Genomic DNA, 18,627 nt, shown 5'->3' with positions numbered 1-18,627 from the left:
TTGGTAATCATACATCGCTGGTAAAGACAGTGAAACAAAGCTCACTACTACTGGAGTTTGGATTACAACCTAATGGGCTAAGGACTCAAGAATGTAGAAAAGCGTTCAGCTGGTTATGACAAGAGAACAATTTCAGAATATATGACACATGTATAGCTATTCAAAATCCAATGTTAATATATTCAATGCATTTAGTATATGCCTAAGTGGTAGTTTCAAAGAGACTGGCCACCATAGGCTCAGATGTTTGAATTCTTGGCTCCCAGTTGGTAAAACTAATTGGGAAGGATCAGGAGGAAGGGGCAAGCTCTGAGGTTTCAAAAGACATAGACCATTGCTAGTGTCTCCCTTTCTGCCTTGTCTTTGTCTCAAGATGTGATTTCCTATTGTAAGTTACCTTGGTCATAATGTATTATCACAGCAGTAGCCTTGAGAAACTGCTGGCTCAGAACTCCCTGTATAGTCCTGGCTGGCCTTAAATTCACAGAGCTATGCTTTTCAAGTGTTGGGATTAAAGGCAGGTGTGCACCATCATATGCCCAAGCCCTGTCCTTTATGTGGGTGCTGAGGACTACAAAGGTCCTCATGCTTACCTAGTAAGTAGTGTGGGACTCCCTGGTTGCTTCAACTATTATACATGTATTACCATCATAATGTAGTCACTCCACTGTGAAACTTACAAGAATAGCCATTTTCTTCAAGAAATTAATTAAAAATGTACAAGAATAAAAGTTCTAATCTTTTATCTTCACATTTACTTGGATCACTTTGGGCCCTTCAACCCCATCACACCACTGCATTCTAGCTACTTCTTAGACTATTAACTTTGTCAATTACACTAAAACATTTCGGCTTAAATTCGCAATCCAAATAAAATGCAGTCCTCAAAACACGTATTTATTTTCTTTCTTTTTCTTCAGTGACACTAACTTTCTGCACCTTGGTAACTTCACTGTATCACTCAAAGAAACTTACTTTGCTGAAAAGTAAGTTTTTTTAAGAACTGGAATTCAAAGGTTTGGATTTCACAAAAAATACTTAAAATATAAGAAATGCTATTCAGACATTTTAAAGTTGTCAGACTAAGATGTTAGTTTGTTTCCATTCATAAACTTATTTACTTAGCCAGTTCTTAGAAAAAAAATTGAATAAACTGAGGCACATAATTGGAATCTAAATTGCCAAGGGTTTTGTTTTTCTGATATTTGTTAATGCAATTTCTCAAGGCTTAGGAAAGCCTTCATTTTTTTGCACTTGGACATCTTGTTAGAAGATGACAAGCCAGTACAGGGAAAGAGAAGCGTCAACTTTAATCCCCTACAACCAAAACATAAGAGTTCCTTGCTTACCTTTAACAAGCTTGTTTCCTACAAAGCATTAGCAGTTATTGAGTACCGACATTGAGAGATAAGTCTCTGTCTTTTCCCTTCTTTTATGATGTAAAGTAACTCGGAATAAACTCACGTGTAAATGTCATATTTGACGTCCCCCTCGCTACGACTTTTCACAGTTTCCCAGTCCTTACAACTATTATGCATTACATTTTTATTTTGAAAACCAGGGGGAGGGAGGCAGCTGGCAGAAGGAAGAGTGGAACCCAGGCAGGGGTGCTGGCTTTGGATCTGAGACACCCCCCCGCCTCAGGTCCTGTCTCCCCTGTAGGCACTGAGATATTCCTTAAGGCATCCCGTAGCACACCGGGATGACCAGAAAACTACATAGGGAAAATTGACTAGGAACCGTGAGCAGGACGGAGTCATCGCTGCCACGCCCCCGCAGCGGTGGCCCTCTGGGAGTCCTGGTCTCATGCCTTCCTAAGAAAAGGGGTGTACACACCGGCAGCACCAGGAGCTCCCAGCCCCGCGCTGGCGCGGCCGGCCCGCATCCCCCGCACTTACCCATTCACGCGGTGCTCTCCCGAGCCCTAGCTCGCAGTCCCCCGCTGTGACCTCAGCTGCAAACAGCACTGGGTGGACCCTCCGCCTCCAGCCTGTCCGCGGTGAGCAGCCAAGCAACCCAAGATGGCGGCCTCCAGCGCCCCTTCCTCAGACCCGAAGCCGGCTCCCAGAAGCCCTTGCAGGCGTGGCGGCCACGGAGGGGGCGTGGCAGGGAGCGTGGTCGCGGAGGGAGCGTGGTAGCGAGCGTGGCCGCGGAGAGTGCGTGACACCGAGCGTGGCCGCGGAGAGTGCGTGACACCGAGCGTAGCCGCGGAGAGTGCGTGACACCGAGCGTGGCCGCGGAGAGTGCGTGACACCGAACGTGGTCGCGGAGGGGGCGTGGCAGGGAGCGTGGCCACGGAGAGTGCGTGACACCGAACGTGGTCGCAGAGGGGGCGTGACACGAGCGTGATCGCGGATGGGGCGTGGCAGCGAGCGTGGTCGCAGAGGGGGCGTGACACGAGCGTGATCGCGGATGGGGCGTGACAGCGAGCGTGGTCGCGGAGAGTGCGTGACTGCTTTGCTGGTGGCCATGAAGGAACCGCAGTGTTGGGCAGCTTGCCCTCCTAAGAACCCTGAGTAGTCACTGCCTGCTAAACTTGTCCTTGGTCCTCCCTGTGCCTGCAAACACAGCTCCCTTTTGTGAGTCCATCTACCTTTCTATAGTACAGTATTAAATCGGAAGTGCTGTGCATACCAAAGAACGGACTTACTATCAGGAAGCAACCCATACTGGTTTTTAAAAAGCAAAACAAAAATCACAAGACTTAGGAAAGCCACACAGTCTTTTGCCTTCTTCAGCTTTACAAAGATCTTATGATTTTTTTTTGTTTGTTTACCCTAAAAAAACAGATTTCAAATTTAATCATGAGACACGGTCTGCTAAGTAGCCCTGGCTGGCCTAGAATTCATCTTGTAGAAAAAAATAACCTACAAGTCTCCTGCCTCCGCTGCTTGAATGCTTGTTTGAAGTTTTGAGTTTGCCATTTTTTAACTAATTTTATATTACACCTGAAGCTTTTCAACAAATGTACTTTCCTATAAAGACCAGGATTAACTCCAGATGAAATGGTCTAAATTATACTAAACTCACACAAGTTTAACGATCCACTCTGAAGAGTTACAGTCAGTAGTAGAGGTAGACTCAGGCCATGAGGAATGCTGAGCTCTGAATATACAATGTAAACAACATGATTCCTGCCAGAAAAAAAGTAGCTAAGTTTGTTGTGTCCACTAAGTAAAATTATAAAGGATAAAAAGATATTTTTTGGACTGTCCATGACTTGTTAGACCTAAAGAAGCTACATTGTATGCTAGATACATATCTTGATACCCACCACCCATTTGTCTCTGACTCTAGTCCATGGATGTTCCCAGTAACCCTGACTCACTGATATCTACCCAAAAAATGTACAACTATGACTACTTGTTATGATATAACTAGCTACTTTTTCTTCTTTGTAACTTGCATATGTAGATATCCAAAGATTGGTTTTGAGTTGCCTTAATCACTTAATTTGACAGAAGAGAACAGAACAGAAATAATTATTATAAGAAATAATACCTTTAAACTTTTCTGCTCGTCTTCCTTTATTGGAACACACACAGACAAACTTGTTATAAAAGAAAATAAAATCTTCTGTGTGAAGTCTATCAATATTAACTCTTAGATATTCTTGCTTAAAATAATAAGAGCTTAACTTGTTCAAAGTTAATATTTCTTCAAAAGAAGGAAATAATTGAGGTCGATGGACCTTCACCTAAGAATCCAGTCATTCCTTGTATCTGGTTGTATGCAATTAGGCCTCAAATGCATAAAGTCTCAAGGTTTTCTAGAAAAACTAGCATATATAAGTTAATAACTAAAAACAAGGACAAGGTCCACCTACACAATAGAAAAAAAAGCTGTTATATAGAGTGGGCATGAGCTCTAGATAATATCTAACACCCCTTAGGAAAAATTTCTAACAACAATTTATTTGTTAATGTTACATTTCATATCATTGCATTTTTTTAAAAGGCTTTTTATAAAAATTAGGATGGAAAAAATGTAATTATAGATGTCTAGCCCTTTATGTTCCTTCCATGCTTGGAAATTGTGTACAGAAGTTGTTCCCTAATTTGAGGTCTTCATTTGAAAGTTTGTCCTGCTACAGGCTTCATACTAAAGAATAAACAGGTTTCACATATAAGTTTTTATTGTCCCATTATTTAAAACAGCTTACTTTGCCATCACTGTTCTCAATAATAACTACTGGTGTCTCTGGTAAATGATTAGATGTGGGGGAAGAGGTTAAAAGGCTATGCAAGTCCTGAGGACATAAGAAGGTGTTCTACAAAAAGAAGCAGATACAGCTAAGAGGAGCAGACAACAGAAAATAATCAAACTTAGTGCTGAAATCAACCAAATAGAAAGAAAAACAAAGCATCAAGAAAACCAAGAGCTGGTTCTTTGAGAAAATCACCAAGAGTGATAAACCCTTAGCGAGACTAACTAGAGGACACAGAGAGAGTGTCCAAATTGACAAAATCAGAAATGAAAGGGGAGAGATAACAACAGAAACTGAGGAAATTCAGAAAAGCATCAGATCCTACTACAAAAGTCTATATATACTCAACAAACTGAAAAATCTAGAGGAAATGGACAATTTTCTAGACAAATACCAGGTACCAAAATTAAGTCAGGATCAGATAAACCATCTAAATAGTCCTATAACCTCTAAAGAAATAGCAGTCATCAAAAGCCTCCCAACCAAAAATCACCCAGGACCTGATGGGTTTAGTGCAAAACGCTATCAGACCTTCATAGAATACCTAATACCAATACTCTCCAAACTATTCCACAAAATAAAAACAAAGGGAATACTACCCAACTCATTCTTCAATGCCACAATGCACTCATTCCTAAACCACAAAAAAGACTCTACAAAGAAAGACAACTTCAGACCAATCTCCCTCATGAACACTGATGAAAAATACTCAATAAAATTCTTGCAAACAGAATCCAAGAACACATCAAAACGATCATTCACCATGATCAAGTAGGCTTCAATTCAAGGATGCAAGGATGGTTCAAATACAGAAATCCATCAATGTCACCCACTATATAAATAAACTCAAAGAAAACACCCACATGGTTATCTCTCTAGATGCTGAGAAAGCATTTGACAAAATTCAACACCCCTTAGTGTAAAAGTCTTGGAAAGGTCAGGAATTCAAAGCTTATACTTAAAATTACTAAAAGCAATATACAGCAAACAAGTAGCCAACATCAAACTTAATGGTGAGAAACTTGAAGCAATCCCACTGAAATTAGACACTAGACAAGGCTGCCCTCTCTCTCCCTACCTATTTAATATAGTACTGGAAGTACTAGCCAGAGTAATAAGAGAGCAAAAAGAGGTAAAAGAAATACAAATTGAAAAGGAAGAACTCAAAATATCACTATTTGTAGATGGTATGATAGTATATTTAAGTGACCCCAAGAGAACTTCTACAGCTGATAAGCAATTTCAGCAAAGTGGCTGGATATAAAATTAACATGAACAAATCAATAGCCTTCTTTTACTCAAAGGATAAACAGGCTGAGAAAAAAAATAAAAAATTGACACCTTTCACAGTAGTCACAGAGAATATAAAATACCTTGATGTGACCCTAACCAAGCAAGTGAAGGATTTCTATGACAAAAACTTCAAGTCTCTGAAGAAGAAAATTGAAGAAGACCTCAGAAAGCGAAAATAATTCCCATGCTCATGGATTGGAAGGATCAACATAGTAAAAATGGCCATCTTGCCTAAGGCAATCTACAAATTCAATGCAATCCCCATCAAAATTCCAACTCAATTCTTCATAAAGTTAGAAAAAGCAATTTGCAAATTCATTTGTAATAATAAAAAACCCAGGAAAGCAAAAACCATTCTCAACAATAAAAAACCTTCTGGGAAGAATTACCATCCCTGACCTCAAACTGTATTACAGATCAATTGTGATAAAAACTGCCTGGTATTGGTACAGAGAAAGGCAGGTAGATCAATGGAATAGAATTGAAGACCCAGAAAGGAACACACACACTCCTATGGTCACTTGATCTTTGAAAAAGAAGCTGAAAACATTTGATGGAAAAAGGACAGCCTTTTCAACAAATGGTGCTGGTTCAACTAGCAGACAGCATGCAAAAGAATGCAAATCAATCCTTTCTTATCTCCTTGTACAAAGCTCAAGTCCAAGTGTATCAAAGACCTCCACATAAATCCAGCTATACTGAAACTAATAGAACAGAAAGTGGGGAAGAGCTTAAAACATATAGGCACAGGGGAAATTTTACTGAAAAGGACACCAATACCTTATGCTCTAAGATCAAGAATCAACAAATGGGACCTCATAAAATTGCAAAGCTTCTGTAAGACAAAGACACTGTCAAAAGGACAAATGGGCAACCAACAGACTGTCAAATCTTTACCAATCCTACATCCGGTAAAGGCCTAGTATCCAATATATACAAAGAACTCAAGAAATTAGACTCTAGAGAATCAAATAACCCTATTTCAAACATGGGGTACAGAGCTAAACAAAAAAAAAATTTCAACTGACGAATATCGAATGGCTGAAAAGCACCTAAAGAAAGGCTCAGTATCCCTAGTCATCAGGGAAATGCAAATCTAAACAACCTGAGATTCCACCTGACACCACTCCTAATGGCCAAGACCAAAAACTCACTTGACAGCAGATGCTGGGGAGGATGTGGAGAAAGAGGAACATTTTTCAAATGTTTGTGGGATTGTAAACTGGTACAACCACTCTAGAAATCAGTCTAGCAGTTCCTCAGAAAATTAGACATAGTACTACCTGAGGACCCAGCTATACCACTCCTGGGCATATACCAAAAAAAAATCTCCACCATCTAGCAAGGACACATGCTCAACCATGTTTTCAGCAGCCTTATTTATAATAGCCAGGAGCTGGAAAGAACCCAGATGTTCTTCAACAGAGGAATGAATACAGAAATCCTGGTACATATACACAATGGAATATTTCTCAGCTATTAAAAATGGATGGAACTTGAAGCTATTATCCTGAGTGATGTAACCTAGTTACAAAATAACACTCATTGTATGTAAACTTATAAGCAGGTACTAGCCCCCCCCCCAAAAAAAAAAAACTCAGAATACCCAAGAAACCATCCACAGACCTTATGAAGCTCGAAGAGAAGGAAGGCCTGAAGGTGGATGCCTCAGTCTTTCTTAGAAGGAAGAACAAAACATTCATGGGAGGAAATAAAAGAACAAATAGAGGAGCAGGGATTGGAGAAAAGATCATCCAGAGACTGCCTCACCTGAGGATACACCCCACATGCACTCAACAAATCCAAATACTATTGCTGATGCTAAGTAGTGCTTCCTGGCAAGAACCTGATACAGAGCCATACAGATACAGAGGAGGATGCTTGCAGCTAACCATCAGACTGAACAGAAGGACCCCAGTGAAGGAGCTAGAGAAAGGACTGAAGGAGTTGAAAGGGTCTGCAACCCCATGGGAAAAACAAAATGATCAACTAAACAAACTCACTATAGCTCCCAAGGACTAAAACACCAACCAACGAGTTCGCATGAAGAGACCCATGGCCACAGATGATATGCAGGAGAGGATAGCATTGTCTGACATCAGTGGGAGGAGAGGCATTTGGTCCAGTGAAGGCTCATTTTCCCAGTGTAGGGGAATGCCAAGGTGCTGAGGTGGGAGAGGGTGGTTGGGAGAAGGAGCATCTTCATGGAGGCAATTCAAGGGGGAGTGGGGATGGGATTGTGGGAAAGGGATAACATTTGAAATGTAAATGCAGAGAATATCCAATATTTTTAAAAGTTGAAAAAAAAAAGTATTCTAAGTTGTATAAAGTCTTGAAAATACAAAAGTTTAAGTAAATTCTGAGGGTCCAAGAAAATAATTTAAAATGTGCAGATTCGACAGGGCCACCTCAATGTCTCCATCCCTCACTGATTGTGGTGCTCTGGTGAGCTGACCTCACCTCTCACTGGGGGCAGCATTCAGGATACTGGGGCCCCATATTGGTCAGGGGGGTACAGATAAGCTAGCCCCAATAATGAGAGCTCATCTATGGTGAAGTGGCTTTGGTGTAAGAGTGATGCCCTTCCCCCAACCCCTCACTTCTTGCAACAAGTTGGAAGAGCTATCCCTGGGGTCATGAGTGTGTGAGAGCTAGCCCTGGCCTCTCGCTGGCTATAGCACTTGGGTGAGCTAGCCTGCACCTCCTCTGGCCAACACAGTGGAACTAGCTCTGAATGCAAAGGCATGAGTGAGAACGCCCTGAAGGTGCTAGAGCAGAAAAGCTGTCTCTGTCACTCAAAGGTTGCAGCACTTGGGAGAGTGAGCCCCATACTTGACTCCGCTGCACAGTGGAGCTGCCTCTGGAGGCATGGGTGTGGGTGAGCTGGGAGGGCATGAGGACAGAAGAGCTGGCTCTGCCTCTGCTGATGGTGACACTGGGTGACCTAGCCAGGGCAGTGCTGGAGAGTTCACCCTGGTGGTGTGGATAAGAGAGAGCTGGTCTGTTGAGTAGCTCGGCTATAACCCAGGCCCAGATCTAGGGCTCTGAGTTGGCCCACCCCCAAAATCTATATCGTCTGCAAATGGTTTCAGATGTGTGGAAGTGCCAATCTTGTTGATCCAAAATGGCAGGATCTCGATGACACAGGGCAACACAACTGGATAACCAGAAAGAGTCCCAATGAGGATTCAATATTGATGGTGTCACAGAAGTCAGACCAATGACTCATTGCAACAAACCGTTACAAGTAAAGATGTGTGGGCAAAGAAATATGCTGTGGAACACACATTGTGACATACAACAACTTCCGTGTTGAGACGTTTTCTAAGCTTTGTTTTTTTTGGGGGGGGTGTCTTATATTTTGGGGGTGAGGTTGCAAAAGCAAATGGTGGATATGAGGGATAGGGAGATGAGTGTGAGTAGGGTACTTGATATGAAATGCACAGAGAATTAATAAAAAGTGTTTAAAATTATTTAATGTCTATGAAAAATGGGAAACACCTCCTTCTAAGCTATTGTTTACTAGATTTCAAAAGTTCAGGGTTCTAACATTGATTAATGGAATTTTGATAAGCTGGTTAGTAGAGCACTGACCACTTATTATTCAATCACAGTCTCAAGATTTTAAAGTTTCCTTGGTTGTTATTTTAAGACTGTCTTGATCCACCAACTCCCAGTAATGACATAGAGACTTTTTATTATCTACAAAAGCTTAGGCCTTATTGTTGTGTTTTATAAAAAAGAAAAGGAAGCCAAGGATGTGTATGGTGTGGCGGAGGGGATACCTCTGTAGGCCCATGCTGAGGCATTCCTTACCCCTGAGTTCCAGCCATACAATGGTTATAGTATGGAATAGAGTTTATTTAGGGCATGGGGAGGAGACTTGAAGGGGTAGTAGAGACAGAGAAAGGCAGAAAGAGAAAGAGGGTGAGCAGAGAGAGAGAGAGAAGAGGGAAGAAGCCAACCAGGACATGTAGAGAGAGAGAGAGGGGGTGGGGGAGGGAAATGGGGTGAAAAGGGACAGAGTAAGAGGATAAGAAAGTAAGAGAGGGAGGAGGGGACAAAAAACCCTTTTATAGTGCGTAAGACATACCTGGCTGCTGCCAGTTAACTGTGGGGCAGAGCCTAAAAGGAATGCTAACACTTACAGTTCATGCTTGTTCCCAATTAGTGTCTGTAACTTAATAAGCCATTTATATTAGTCCACATTTGTCACATGGCCCATTACCTCTCATTTAGTCTCCATACATCTGAGTTTCTCTGTGTCTGTCTGGCAAATCCTGTACCTTTCAATTCTTCTCATGTTTTCTATCTCTGGCTGGATGTAATCACCTCTTTATTAAACCAATTAGAAGGTGATGGAAAAGAATGCTTACAAAATGTGATGAAAGGTGCTGAGCAATTAGAATAACAATACCAAAATTCAGACAGTATCTTCGGCTCTCTGCTGGTACAGAAATCAACATTTAAATAATGCAATAGCAACCTTTATACAGTATACAAGAATATTATTCCAACAGGTTATCTTCTAAGTACAGACTTAAAGGTATTTCTCATTGGGTTAAATACACCTCTGCTAGCTCATATTCTTCCTCTCTTGATTTTAGGGACTCATATTGTTGCCTTAAAACCATCAGCTGCACAGTATGTATTCTATCTTTTACAACAGCAATCAGCTTGTTGATAATGCAAGAACCAAAGGTTAGCACAAGCAGCAAAATAAAAATGGACCCAATAAAGTAGAGATTAGGTTGCCATGGAATCCTTAATTACCCCGGAATGGTCTATGTAAAAGCAACATTTCTTCACTGAGGGCGGGAAGAGTAAATCTAACCTTCTTCTATTCTTAGGATCACTTTGAACAGAGAGGCTGAAACTCCTGCAGGTGGAAGATCGATGTTTCCATCCTTTCAATGTCCAGATCTATGGTGGCCCTGAGGTTCTGGTATTGGTGACCATGTAGCACCAAGGAAGAGGTACCAGTAGCCACTTCAGCCAGTCCCCAAGAGCAATGACACCATAAGCACTGTGAAGGGTTCCCTTCTTGTTCAATAGAGGGAACTGTCCCATCTACCTAGAAGCTTCCATAAGGGTTGTAAACAAGCCTTGAGATCAACTGGACCAATACACAGAAATCAGAGGCCTTATTAAGGATGTTAGAGTACACACAAGGAGCCAAACCTGAGGCACAAGCCCACAGTCCATACTGGGAGGAGAGGACAGGTAGTAGATAAGAGAGTAACTAGTGGCTACGATTTGTGAACATTGGTGGCAGTGGGTTGGTGGGACCTTACCCACACAAAGCCCTGTCCCTGTTACAGCCTGTAGGGTCAGCTTGGTCTTTTGCTGCCATCAGCACCGTGAGGCATTAGTTGATGAGGTCACTGAGCCATTGAAAGCTATTCCTTCATAGGCCACAGCATAGCAAAGCCAAAAGAAGTGGGTGGTATTAGGGTTGATTTCACTGAGGACCTGGAAGGTCTTCTTTTATGAACATGGTCAGGGGGATTGCTCTGTCACCTGGACCCCCTTCCAGGACTGAGGCAGATATCAGGGGCAGAACAGTGGGTTGGACTGAAACAGACTGGCAGGGAGCCAGCACTGGGTTAGATCCCAGTGATATGGAGAGAACTTCTAATTTCATGCTGGCGGTGAAAAGGAATCCATCATCATACCATCCCTTGTAGAACTGTAGGCCCCTTTGGTCCACTCCTGGGTTTCCTTTCCATGTTGAGTAAACTGGATAATAATAGGGTTACAGGTGAGGGACAGATAGGAGTATTCTCCTTTCCAAGTGCCCTTAGGTTGGTCACTAAATCCTGAGGATTGTTGATATTCTTCACATTGGCTCTTAGTGGGGCTGGCCCCTTATGGTTCCTCCTCACTGTGATCACATCCCATGAAGAGCTTCCTGATGTTTCCCATCCCCAGGCAGCACAGTAGAAGTGGTTGCCCTCCACCCACACACTGATGGCCTAGCTGCCAGCTTCTCCAATTTTGGTGGCACACATATACGGGTGTTTCTCACACAACACTCAACTTAGGGTATCCACACCTTAAGCCCCACCCTCCAAGGCCACTTCAGGGACAAGGTTTAGATTTGCAAGTCCCTCGTCCCCCACATCCGGGTAATCCCTTCCCCTGTGTCAAGGCCTGCTGCTAACTTCCTCACTAATCCAGTATTGGAGAGAAAGATGAGTCTGACCTGAATTTATGTGCCTTTAGTCAAAATCTACACATAAAGTAAATACAAAAACTTAGCTTTTCTTCAAATTGCATGTTTCTAAACTTTTCTTTCTTTCTTAAAACATTTTTCTTTTATATATATATATATATATATATATATATATATATATATATATATATATATATTGTTTTTTAATACATCTAGACCAGTTTCCCCTCCCCCGACTCCTCAGAAGCCCCACTTCTCCTCTTCCTCAGATCCACTCCTTTATTTCTCTTCAGAAAAACAACAGTCCTCTTAGGAATTTCAGCCAAACATGGTGTAACAAGATACAATAAGACCAGGCGCTAACCCTCATATTAAGTCTGGGCAAGGTAACTCAGTGAGAGGAAAAGGGTCCAAAGAGTAGCAAAAGAGTCAGAGACAACCCCATTTCCCACTGTTAGAAGTCCCACAAGAACACCAAGCTAATAACCATAACATGTATATAGAAGACCTAGCAGATACCCATGCAGGCTCCGTGGCTGCCTGTTCCGTCTCTGTGGGCTCCTATAAGCTAGTTTAGTTGATTCTGTGCCCCGTGACCTCTTGGTTCTCATCCCCTCTGGTTTCTACAAGTCTTCCGATCTCTTTCAGGAACTTCCCCAAGCTCCAAGGAAGAGGAACCAGATAGAGATTTCCAATTTGGGCTCTGTTTCAGCCTAATGTTCTGCTGTGGGTGTCTGCATCTGCTCCCATCAGCTGCCGGAGGACGCCTCTCAGATGATGATTGGGCTAGGCACCGATCTATGAGTATAGCAGATTATCATTAGGATTTTTTTTTTAAATCTTTCATAGGTCCCTGGGTAGCTTGTGGTTCCTGGTCATCCAGGCAGTTTCGGGAATGTGCTCCCTCTAGTGGCCTAGGCCTGAAATTAGACCAGTCATTGGCCTCAAGTTCTGAGTTCTGAGCCACGTTTGCTTCAGCACGTCTTACCGGCAGGCTGTAGGTAGCAGCTTTTGTAGCTGGACTGGTGTTCCTCTCGTCCACTGGAAACCTTGTCTGGTTACAGAAGATGGCCTGGTCACCCTTCTTCGTTAACTAATCCTGTCTTGGAGGAAAAGATGAGCCACGTGAGAAGCTAGTACTGGAGGAAATCTGGAAGCAGAGTTTTAGTTACCCCTTGTTTAGACAGTCCACAAAGTTCTGTTTTCTGAACATTTTTATCCCTCTGGAGAAATGACTTTGTTGCTGGCCTCGCAGCTAATTGATGACTACTAATGTGCTCATTTTTCTAGCTTGCAATGTTCTGTAAAAATACTTTCACTCTTAGAATGACTTCTATTTGGTTTTTTTTTTTTTTTACTTTCCTTTAGTAGAACGAGAAACAATATATATATTTGCTCCAAATACCACGTTCAATGATACCTCATCATTTAAAATATTATACTTGTCAGATTATGTCATCCTCACATTTTACTTCAGTAGCTGCCTCATAGGTCCATCCGGCAGAGAGGGAGAAACAGAGACTGTTAAGAAGCAACTTTGTAATATTGACAAAGGAACCTGCCTTAATTAACCTGCAGATCTTAATTTAGAGCCCAGACACTGTGTAAACATGAACACGTGATTGCCGCAGGCCCAAACGGATAAATGTACTCAGAACCGAGTTACTGTTTCAGCAAATCTGGAGTGGAAAACGCGACCGGAGGGTGGGAGAGGCGGTGATGCTCTAACAGGCAGGCAAAAGTTACAAAAATCCCTCGCAAGTCCCAGAATGCATCGCAACTCGGACGGATCTGCAGCGGGGCATGCTGGGATCTCTTTCGTCCCCGGCCAGTGAGAGAGGGCTGTTGTGACTGCGGTACTGCGGAGGGCTCCGAGGCCCCGGTTCTCACCCGGGTCGCGGCAGGGCAGAGTCCCGGGAGGCCTGGCCCGTGGCGGTCGGGCGGGGTGTGTGGGGTGCGCTTGCGGGCGGTGGGGAGGAGCGGCGGTGCAGGCGCGGGTCTGCGGGCCGCCTCCGGGTGGTGGTAGGTCCGGTTTCCGGCTCCCCACCGAGTCGGGGCCTTACCGCAGTCGCCATCCCGGACCCAGGCTAGTCCTTCGAAGGTTCCCGCTAACTTGCCGTGTATCCTTTAACAGCGGCGCCCCAGGCCTTGGAAGAAACGAAACAGGGTATCAAGAGAACTTCCTTCTAGAAACAGAAACTTATTTTTACTTGTCTGAAGAGAAACAAGAAAAGGGAAATATAGAGGGATTTTTGTAAAGCTGAATTTAGATGCAGGGAATAGTTAGTTAGTTGCTCTCTCTCTCTCTCTCTCTCTCTCTTTCTATTACTAAAACAAGTGAAGATAGTCTAGGGGTTTGTGATTGCTTTAAAAGGTTTTGTTTTAGCAGCTGCTTATAAGTAGTCCATGTCCCATTAGCCCATCAAATCTACAGCATAACTCTACGTTAGCTAACATAATGAAACCAGCGTTTATAACGTAGTTTCCTAGATTCAGGCAGTAAGTATTGTTGTAAGGTTGTGTCATATATAACTTGTGTTTTAATACATATTTATCTGTGTATTTATACTTTTAAGTGTGCCAGTGTTTTGACATGAGATCAGGCATTGATCCACTAGTGACAAATCAGCTCAGAAGTTTTGGATTTTGGAGTATATGGAGTTTAGATTTTTGGATCAGGAATCTGTAGTTAGTCTTTCTTGGAACTTGTAAATAAGTATGTACATTTAAGGAATGATAAATACATTGAACATTTCTTTGCCGAAGCTAATATAGCTCTGAATACTCCACAGAAGAATCGTGAATCATTTTATGAAACGTGCTTTTCTTCAACTCTGACTTTCAAACTTTCAGTTTTGTTTTACTTTTAATTCTAGGTCCATGCCCCACCATGCTTTCCTGCAACATATGAACCAGATATGAAGGCTCACCTAATTGTTCACATGGAAAACGAAATTATCTGTCCATTTTGCAAGTTGTCGGGTATAACTTACAACGAAATGCGCTTTCATATTGAAACTGCGCATTTTGAACAAAATACACCAGAAAATAACTTTGAGAAGCTAGGTGCCGGGCAATATGACAAGTCAGACCGAAAGAACACCAGCCTGCAGTGCACAGTGGAAGTTACTTCCGACATTCATTCAGCTTGTGCTTCTAGCTTCCCAAAAGAGTCATCTGAAAGCCTTCCTAAAGATAGGACTTTAAAACATGAGAACATAACTGAATCTAGAAAGTACCAGAAAGGCAGAGAAAAGCAGTCTGCATTGTCTGAGGCCCAAGGATCAATTTATGAAACAACATACAGTCTTCCTGAATGTCCATTTTGTGGAAAAATTGAGAGGTACAGTCAAGATATGGAAATTCATGTGAAAACAAAGCATGCCAGTCTTTTAGAAAGTCCGGCAGAAGGTAAAGTACTCGATTTATTTACGTTGTCATGAAAGCAGTAGTCTCAGTTTAATATGTGATGTCCAAAGACTTAGCTCTTCAGTTGCTACAAATGTGCTTTTAAGATCCAGTTTACATTCATAGTATTTTTCATTTGCTGTCATTCCAATATAAAAGTAAATTACCGGCATCTTGATGTATAGACAAAGTTTAGCTAAGATGAGAACAGTTTTAGAAACTTTCTAGTTTCTAGAGAGCCTTCGCACTTGCACTAGCCTCGGACATCTAGTTTGCCCTAGACTCTGGGTTTGTGTCAATGAATTCTAGTGTATACTCCATGGTGTTGAAAACACACTGATGCTGAGCCGTTTGGAATTGCTGAGACTTATTTTATAGCTGGAGATAGAGATAAGGTCTATGTTGGATCGTGGTTCATGAGACTCTGAAAAATGTGTTCGTTTTCTTATCATTCAGTACCTATCACTTGGATACTGTTTGTGTTCACATCTATTTCCAGTGGTTATTTTCCATCTAGTAGTTTTTTAATGTGTTTTATGAGAGTGTTAGAATTCTCATTTACAATTGTAATGTTGGTTTTTTTTTTCCTTTTAGCTCTTTCAGTTTTGTTTTTGTCTTTATTTTTATGTGCGCAAGAGTGTTGCCTTGCTTACATACTTACATAAGTACATGATGTCCTCTTGTGCCTGCTGCCCAGGGAGGCCAGAACCAGAATTACTGGAACTGATCCTGGGTTCTCTGCAAGAGCAGCAAGTGCTTTTAACTGCTGAGCCATCTCAGCAGCTTCTTGTGTTTTGAGACTTGTTCGCTACACAGGTTGAGAATATTAAGTCATTTTCTTATTGTTAAGCTTTAGGGGGCTTCATGTATTTTTGTATATAAGGGTTATTTGTTTTCGTACGGGGCCTTGGCTGGCCTGGAACTCCCTATGCAGACCAGGATAGCTTCACACTCTACAAGATCCACCTGCCTTTGCCTCCAAAGTGCTGTGGTTAAAGGTGTGTGCCACCACACACGTCTAGATATAAGTCTTTTATCAGATAAGTACTTTAAAAATATTTTCTCCCTGTGTATGTATGACTTGTATTTTTATTTTAACTATTTTTTGCCAAAATAAACATTTTAATTTTATTGAGGTTTATTTTAATTTCTTCCTTATAGACCTTTTATGGTTGTATTTGAAAACTCACCGACAATTTCTAAAAGTTTTTAGAATTTTGCAATTTGTACTTAGAACAATGACTTCTTTAAATGAATTTTTGCAAAAAAAAAAAAAAAATTTACAAATAGCCTTGGAAAAGGGCCTAACACCAGTGTCTATTCTTTTAAGTCTGTTTCCATGATTACCAGTAATTTTAGTTGATTTCCTCTATTGCAATGTATATGTTTTTTGTATTCTCTTTTTTTGTTCATTCTTCTATATTTTGCATATTTATATTTTTTATATTCTCTTCCATCTATTTGTCGACATATCTTATTCAGTTGCTTTGAACATATATATTCTCAGTAGTAATCCTTGACTTAAGTGGTTATCCACCAATATTGCAAACCCTTTTATTTTTGTACGGTTTAAATTTGATTTGTCTTTGCTTTCTGTATATTAACTACAGTGGCGAGTTTTCCTCTGAAGTCATAAAATAACAACTTACATTTTTCTATAGATTGATATGTTTGGGCTATGTATATGTTGCGTGTAGCATGTATCATGAGAATTTGGAATGTAAGAATTATTGATTCATTCAACTTTTTAAGTTATTGCATCTGTATGAGTCAGTTTCTGGTCTTCCAGCTCCCATTTACTTAGATATTTCTTACTATTTTTCTATTTTTATAATTGTGATTTTTTTGTAACATATCATCAATATTAGAGAGGACAGTTCTTTGACTTTACTTTTTATTGTTTCCTTGGGCATTCTCATTTAATTTTTAAGATTTTGTTTTTATTATTGGTGTGTATGCGTGTGCGTGTGTGTGTGCATGTGTGTGTGTGTGTGTGTGTGTGTGTGTGTGTGTGTGTGTGCAGGTGTCCAGAGAGTCCCTGTGGTCTTCTGGAAGAGATGAGACATCTCTCCAGTCCTTCATTATTTATTTATTTTTGCTTAATTCCTAGAATCATTTTGTTAAATTTCATGAAAATTCTGTGAACTGTTTGTTTGATCTTAAGTTATTGTCCATTTTTACATTAATTCAGGTTATCACTTATCTCTCTATATAAATTTCTCACATTTTTCATTATACTTGTTGTTTTATTTAATTAACTTTTGCAAATTTATAGGAGCATTGTCAACCTTCACATATAATGAAGGTGTTTAGTTTTGTTCCACTCTTATTTTGATAGTTGTCCATTGATTTAGCTCAGTAATCTCTGTAGATAATTCATTACCCACTACACAGGAAAACTGCATGAACCAATACTGGAGCACCACTGACAAAGACAGCAGACATTTGCTATGCTGGATTCTCAGCCTCGATGTGTGGTTTGTCGTGAAAAAGAACCTGTTGCTCATGAGTAGAGTGCTCAGCTCAATTTAATTAACATTTAGGCACAGGAAAACGAGAGATGGATGAATAATGAGAAGTATAGTGCCTATATATATATTTCATATAGCAGACTGTAATCAGGCCAGTGGCTAGAGGGGAAGAATCGAATCGCGAGTGGTGGTAGAGTAAAATAGAAAGTGGATGTTATGAATAGACTGCAGAGGTTGACAGATGTTGGTTATGATAGGTTGGGGATATCTGTTGGTTAAATTGGAGTAAAGGAAAAGATTAGTGGGGCGAGATAAGCACCCATTTCTATTCATAAAAGAGCTAGGGCAAGACATTGGTCCAGGTAAATGAAAATAAGTATTGAGTATTTAAGAGAAGATTAGGTAATGAGGCTTATGTTTCCATAGTGTAGAGACAGAAACTAGCAGAGCAGTGGGGCTTTTGAAGAAGGAAAAACCAGTGGTTTGAAAGGGAGCAAAGGAGACATGTTTTTTGTTTGGGACCTTGAAATGCAAATTAGAAATTCTTTCTGTGTTAGAAAATGGGGAAAGCAGAGCCTGTTAACACAAGAAGAGGAGTATACAGAGAAAATAAACAAACGCTACCTTGCTGGTGAATGGTGGCATGCTGTGATTTCTGGGGCTTGAGGCATGAGGAAGTGGGGGATGTGAAAGGGTGAAAGGAATGCCTACAGTGTAACACTGACTCAGACGCTGGCCACTGAGTCATGGATGGTGTTGGTGCTTATGTCAGCCTTGAATGAGTCTGTTGAACAGTGATGGCTAACCTGGAAGACTTCTGGTGGCAAAAGAGAGTATAGGACGGAATGAAGAGGTACGTGAGTTAAAAGTTAAAAGGCTGATCAATTCAAACTGAAAATAATGAGAGCTTGGTTTGTTGTAAAACAATGACCACAGGGAGAAGCAAGGAGTTCTTTGCACTGGCTCTGAGACCTCTCATCCCCTATAGCATCATTGCTTTATAGAAGCCACTCTTCTCTCATAGTGCTGTTTGGGAACATGTTCAGCTCTCTCCTTCGTTTCAGTAATGTAGT

At 41.2% G+C, this 18,627-nt stretch overlaps 2 protein-coding genes across 5 annotated transcripts in view; one reads left to right on the top strand and one right to left on the bottom strand.

The window, feature by feature from the left end:
- KPNA5 (karyopherin subunit alpha 5) overlaps window positions 1-2,029 on the bottom strand; it is a gene marked incomplete at its 3' end in the record, with an annotated part of 51,128 nt that extends 49,099 nt beyond the window's left edge. Inside the window, exon 1 of the mRNA XM_080937538.1 lies at window positions 1,899-2,029. Coding sequence (XP_080793664.1) covers window positions 1,899-1,902 — 4 coding nt within the window. The 5' untranslated portion in view covers window positions 1,903-2,029. The remainder of the gene's footprint in view (window positions 1-1,898) is intronic.
- An 11,492-nt stretch (window positions 2,030-13,521) lies between these two features.
- ZUP1 (zinc finger containing ubiquitin peptidase 1) overlaps window positions 13,522-18,627 on the top strand; it is a 28,625-nt gene continuing 23,519 nt past the window's right edge. For 2 of the 4 annotated variants that reach the window (XM_080937837.1, XM_080937834.1), the window contains exons 1-2: window positions 13,522-13,842; window positions 14,552-15,086. In XM_080937837.1, the coding sequence (XP_080793963.1) occupies window positions 14,594-15,086 (493 nt within the window). In that variant the 5' untranslated portion in view covers window positions 13,522-13,842; window positions 14,552-14,593. Of the gene's footprint in view, window positions 14,175-14,528; window positions 15,087-18,627 lie in introns of all 4 variants that reach the window. The other 2 variants (XM_080937836.1, XM_080937835.1) reach the window with 2 other exon arrangements.

Source organism: Micromys minutus (assembly GCF_963924665.1).
Source record: "Micromys minutus genome assembly, chromosome: 25".
NCBI classification, from domain to species: domain Eukaryota; kingdom Metazoa; phylum Chordata; class Mammalia; order Rodentia; family Muridae; genus Micromys; species Micromys minutus.
Note: the sequence above shows the minus strand (reverse complement) of the source record. Positions and strands in the feature narration are given on the sequence as shown.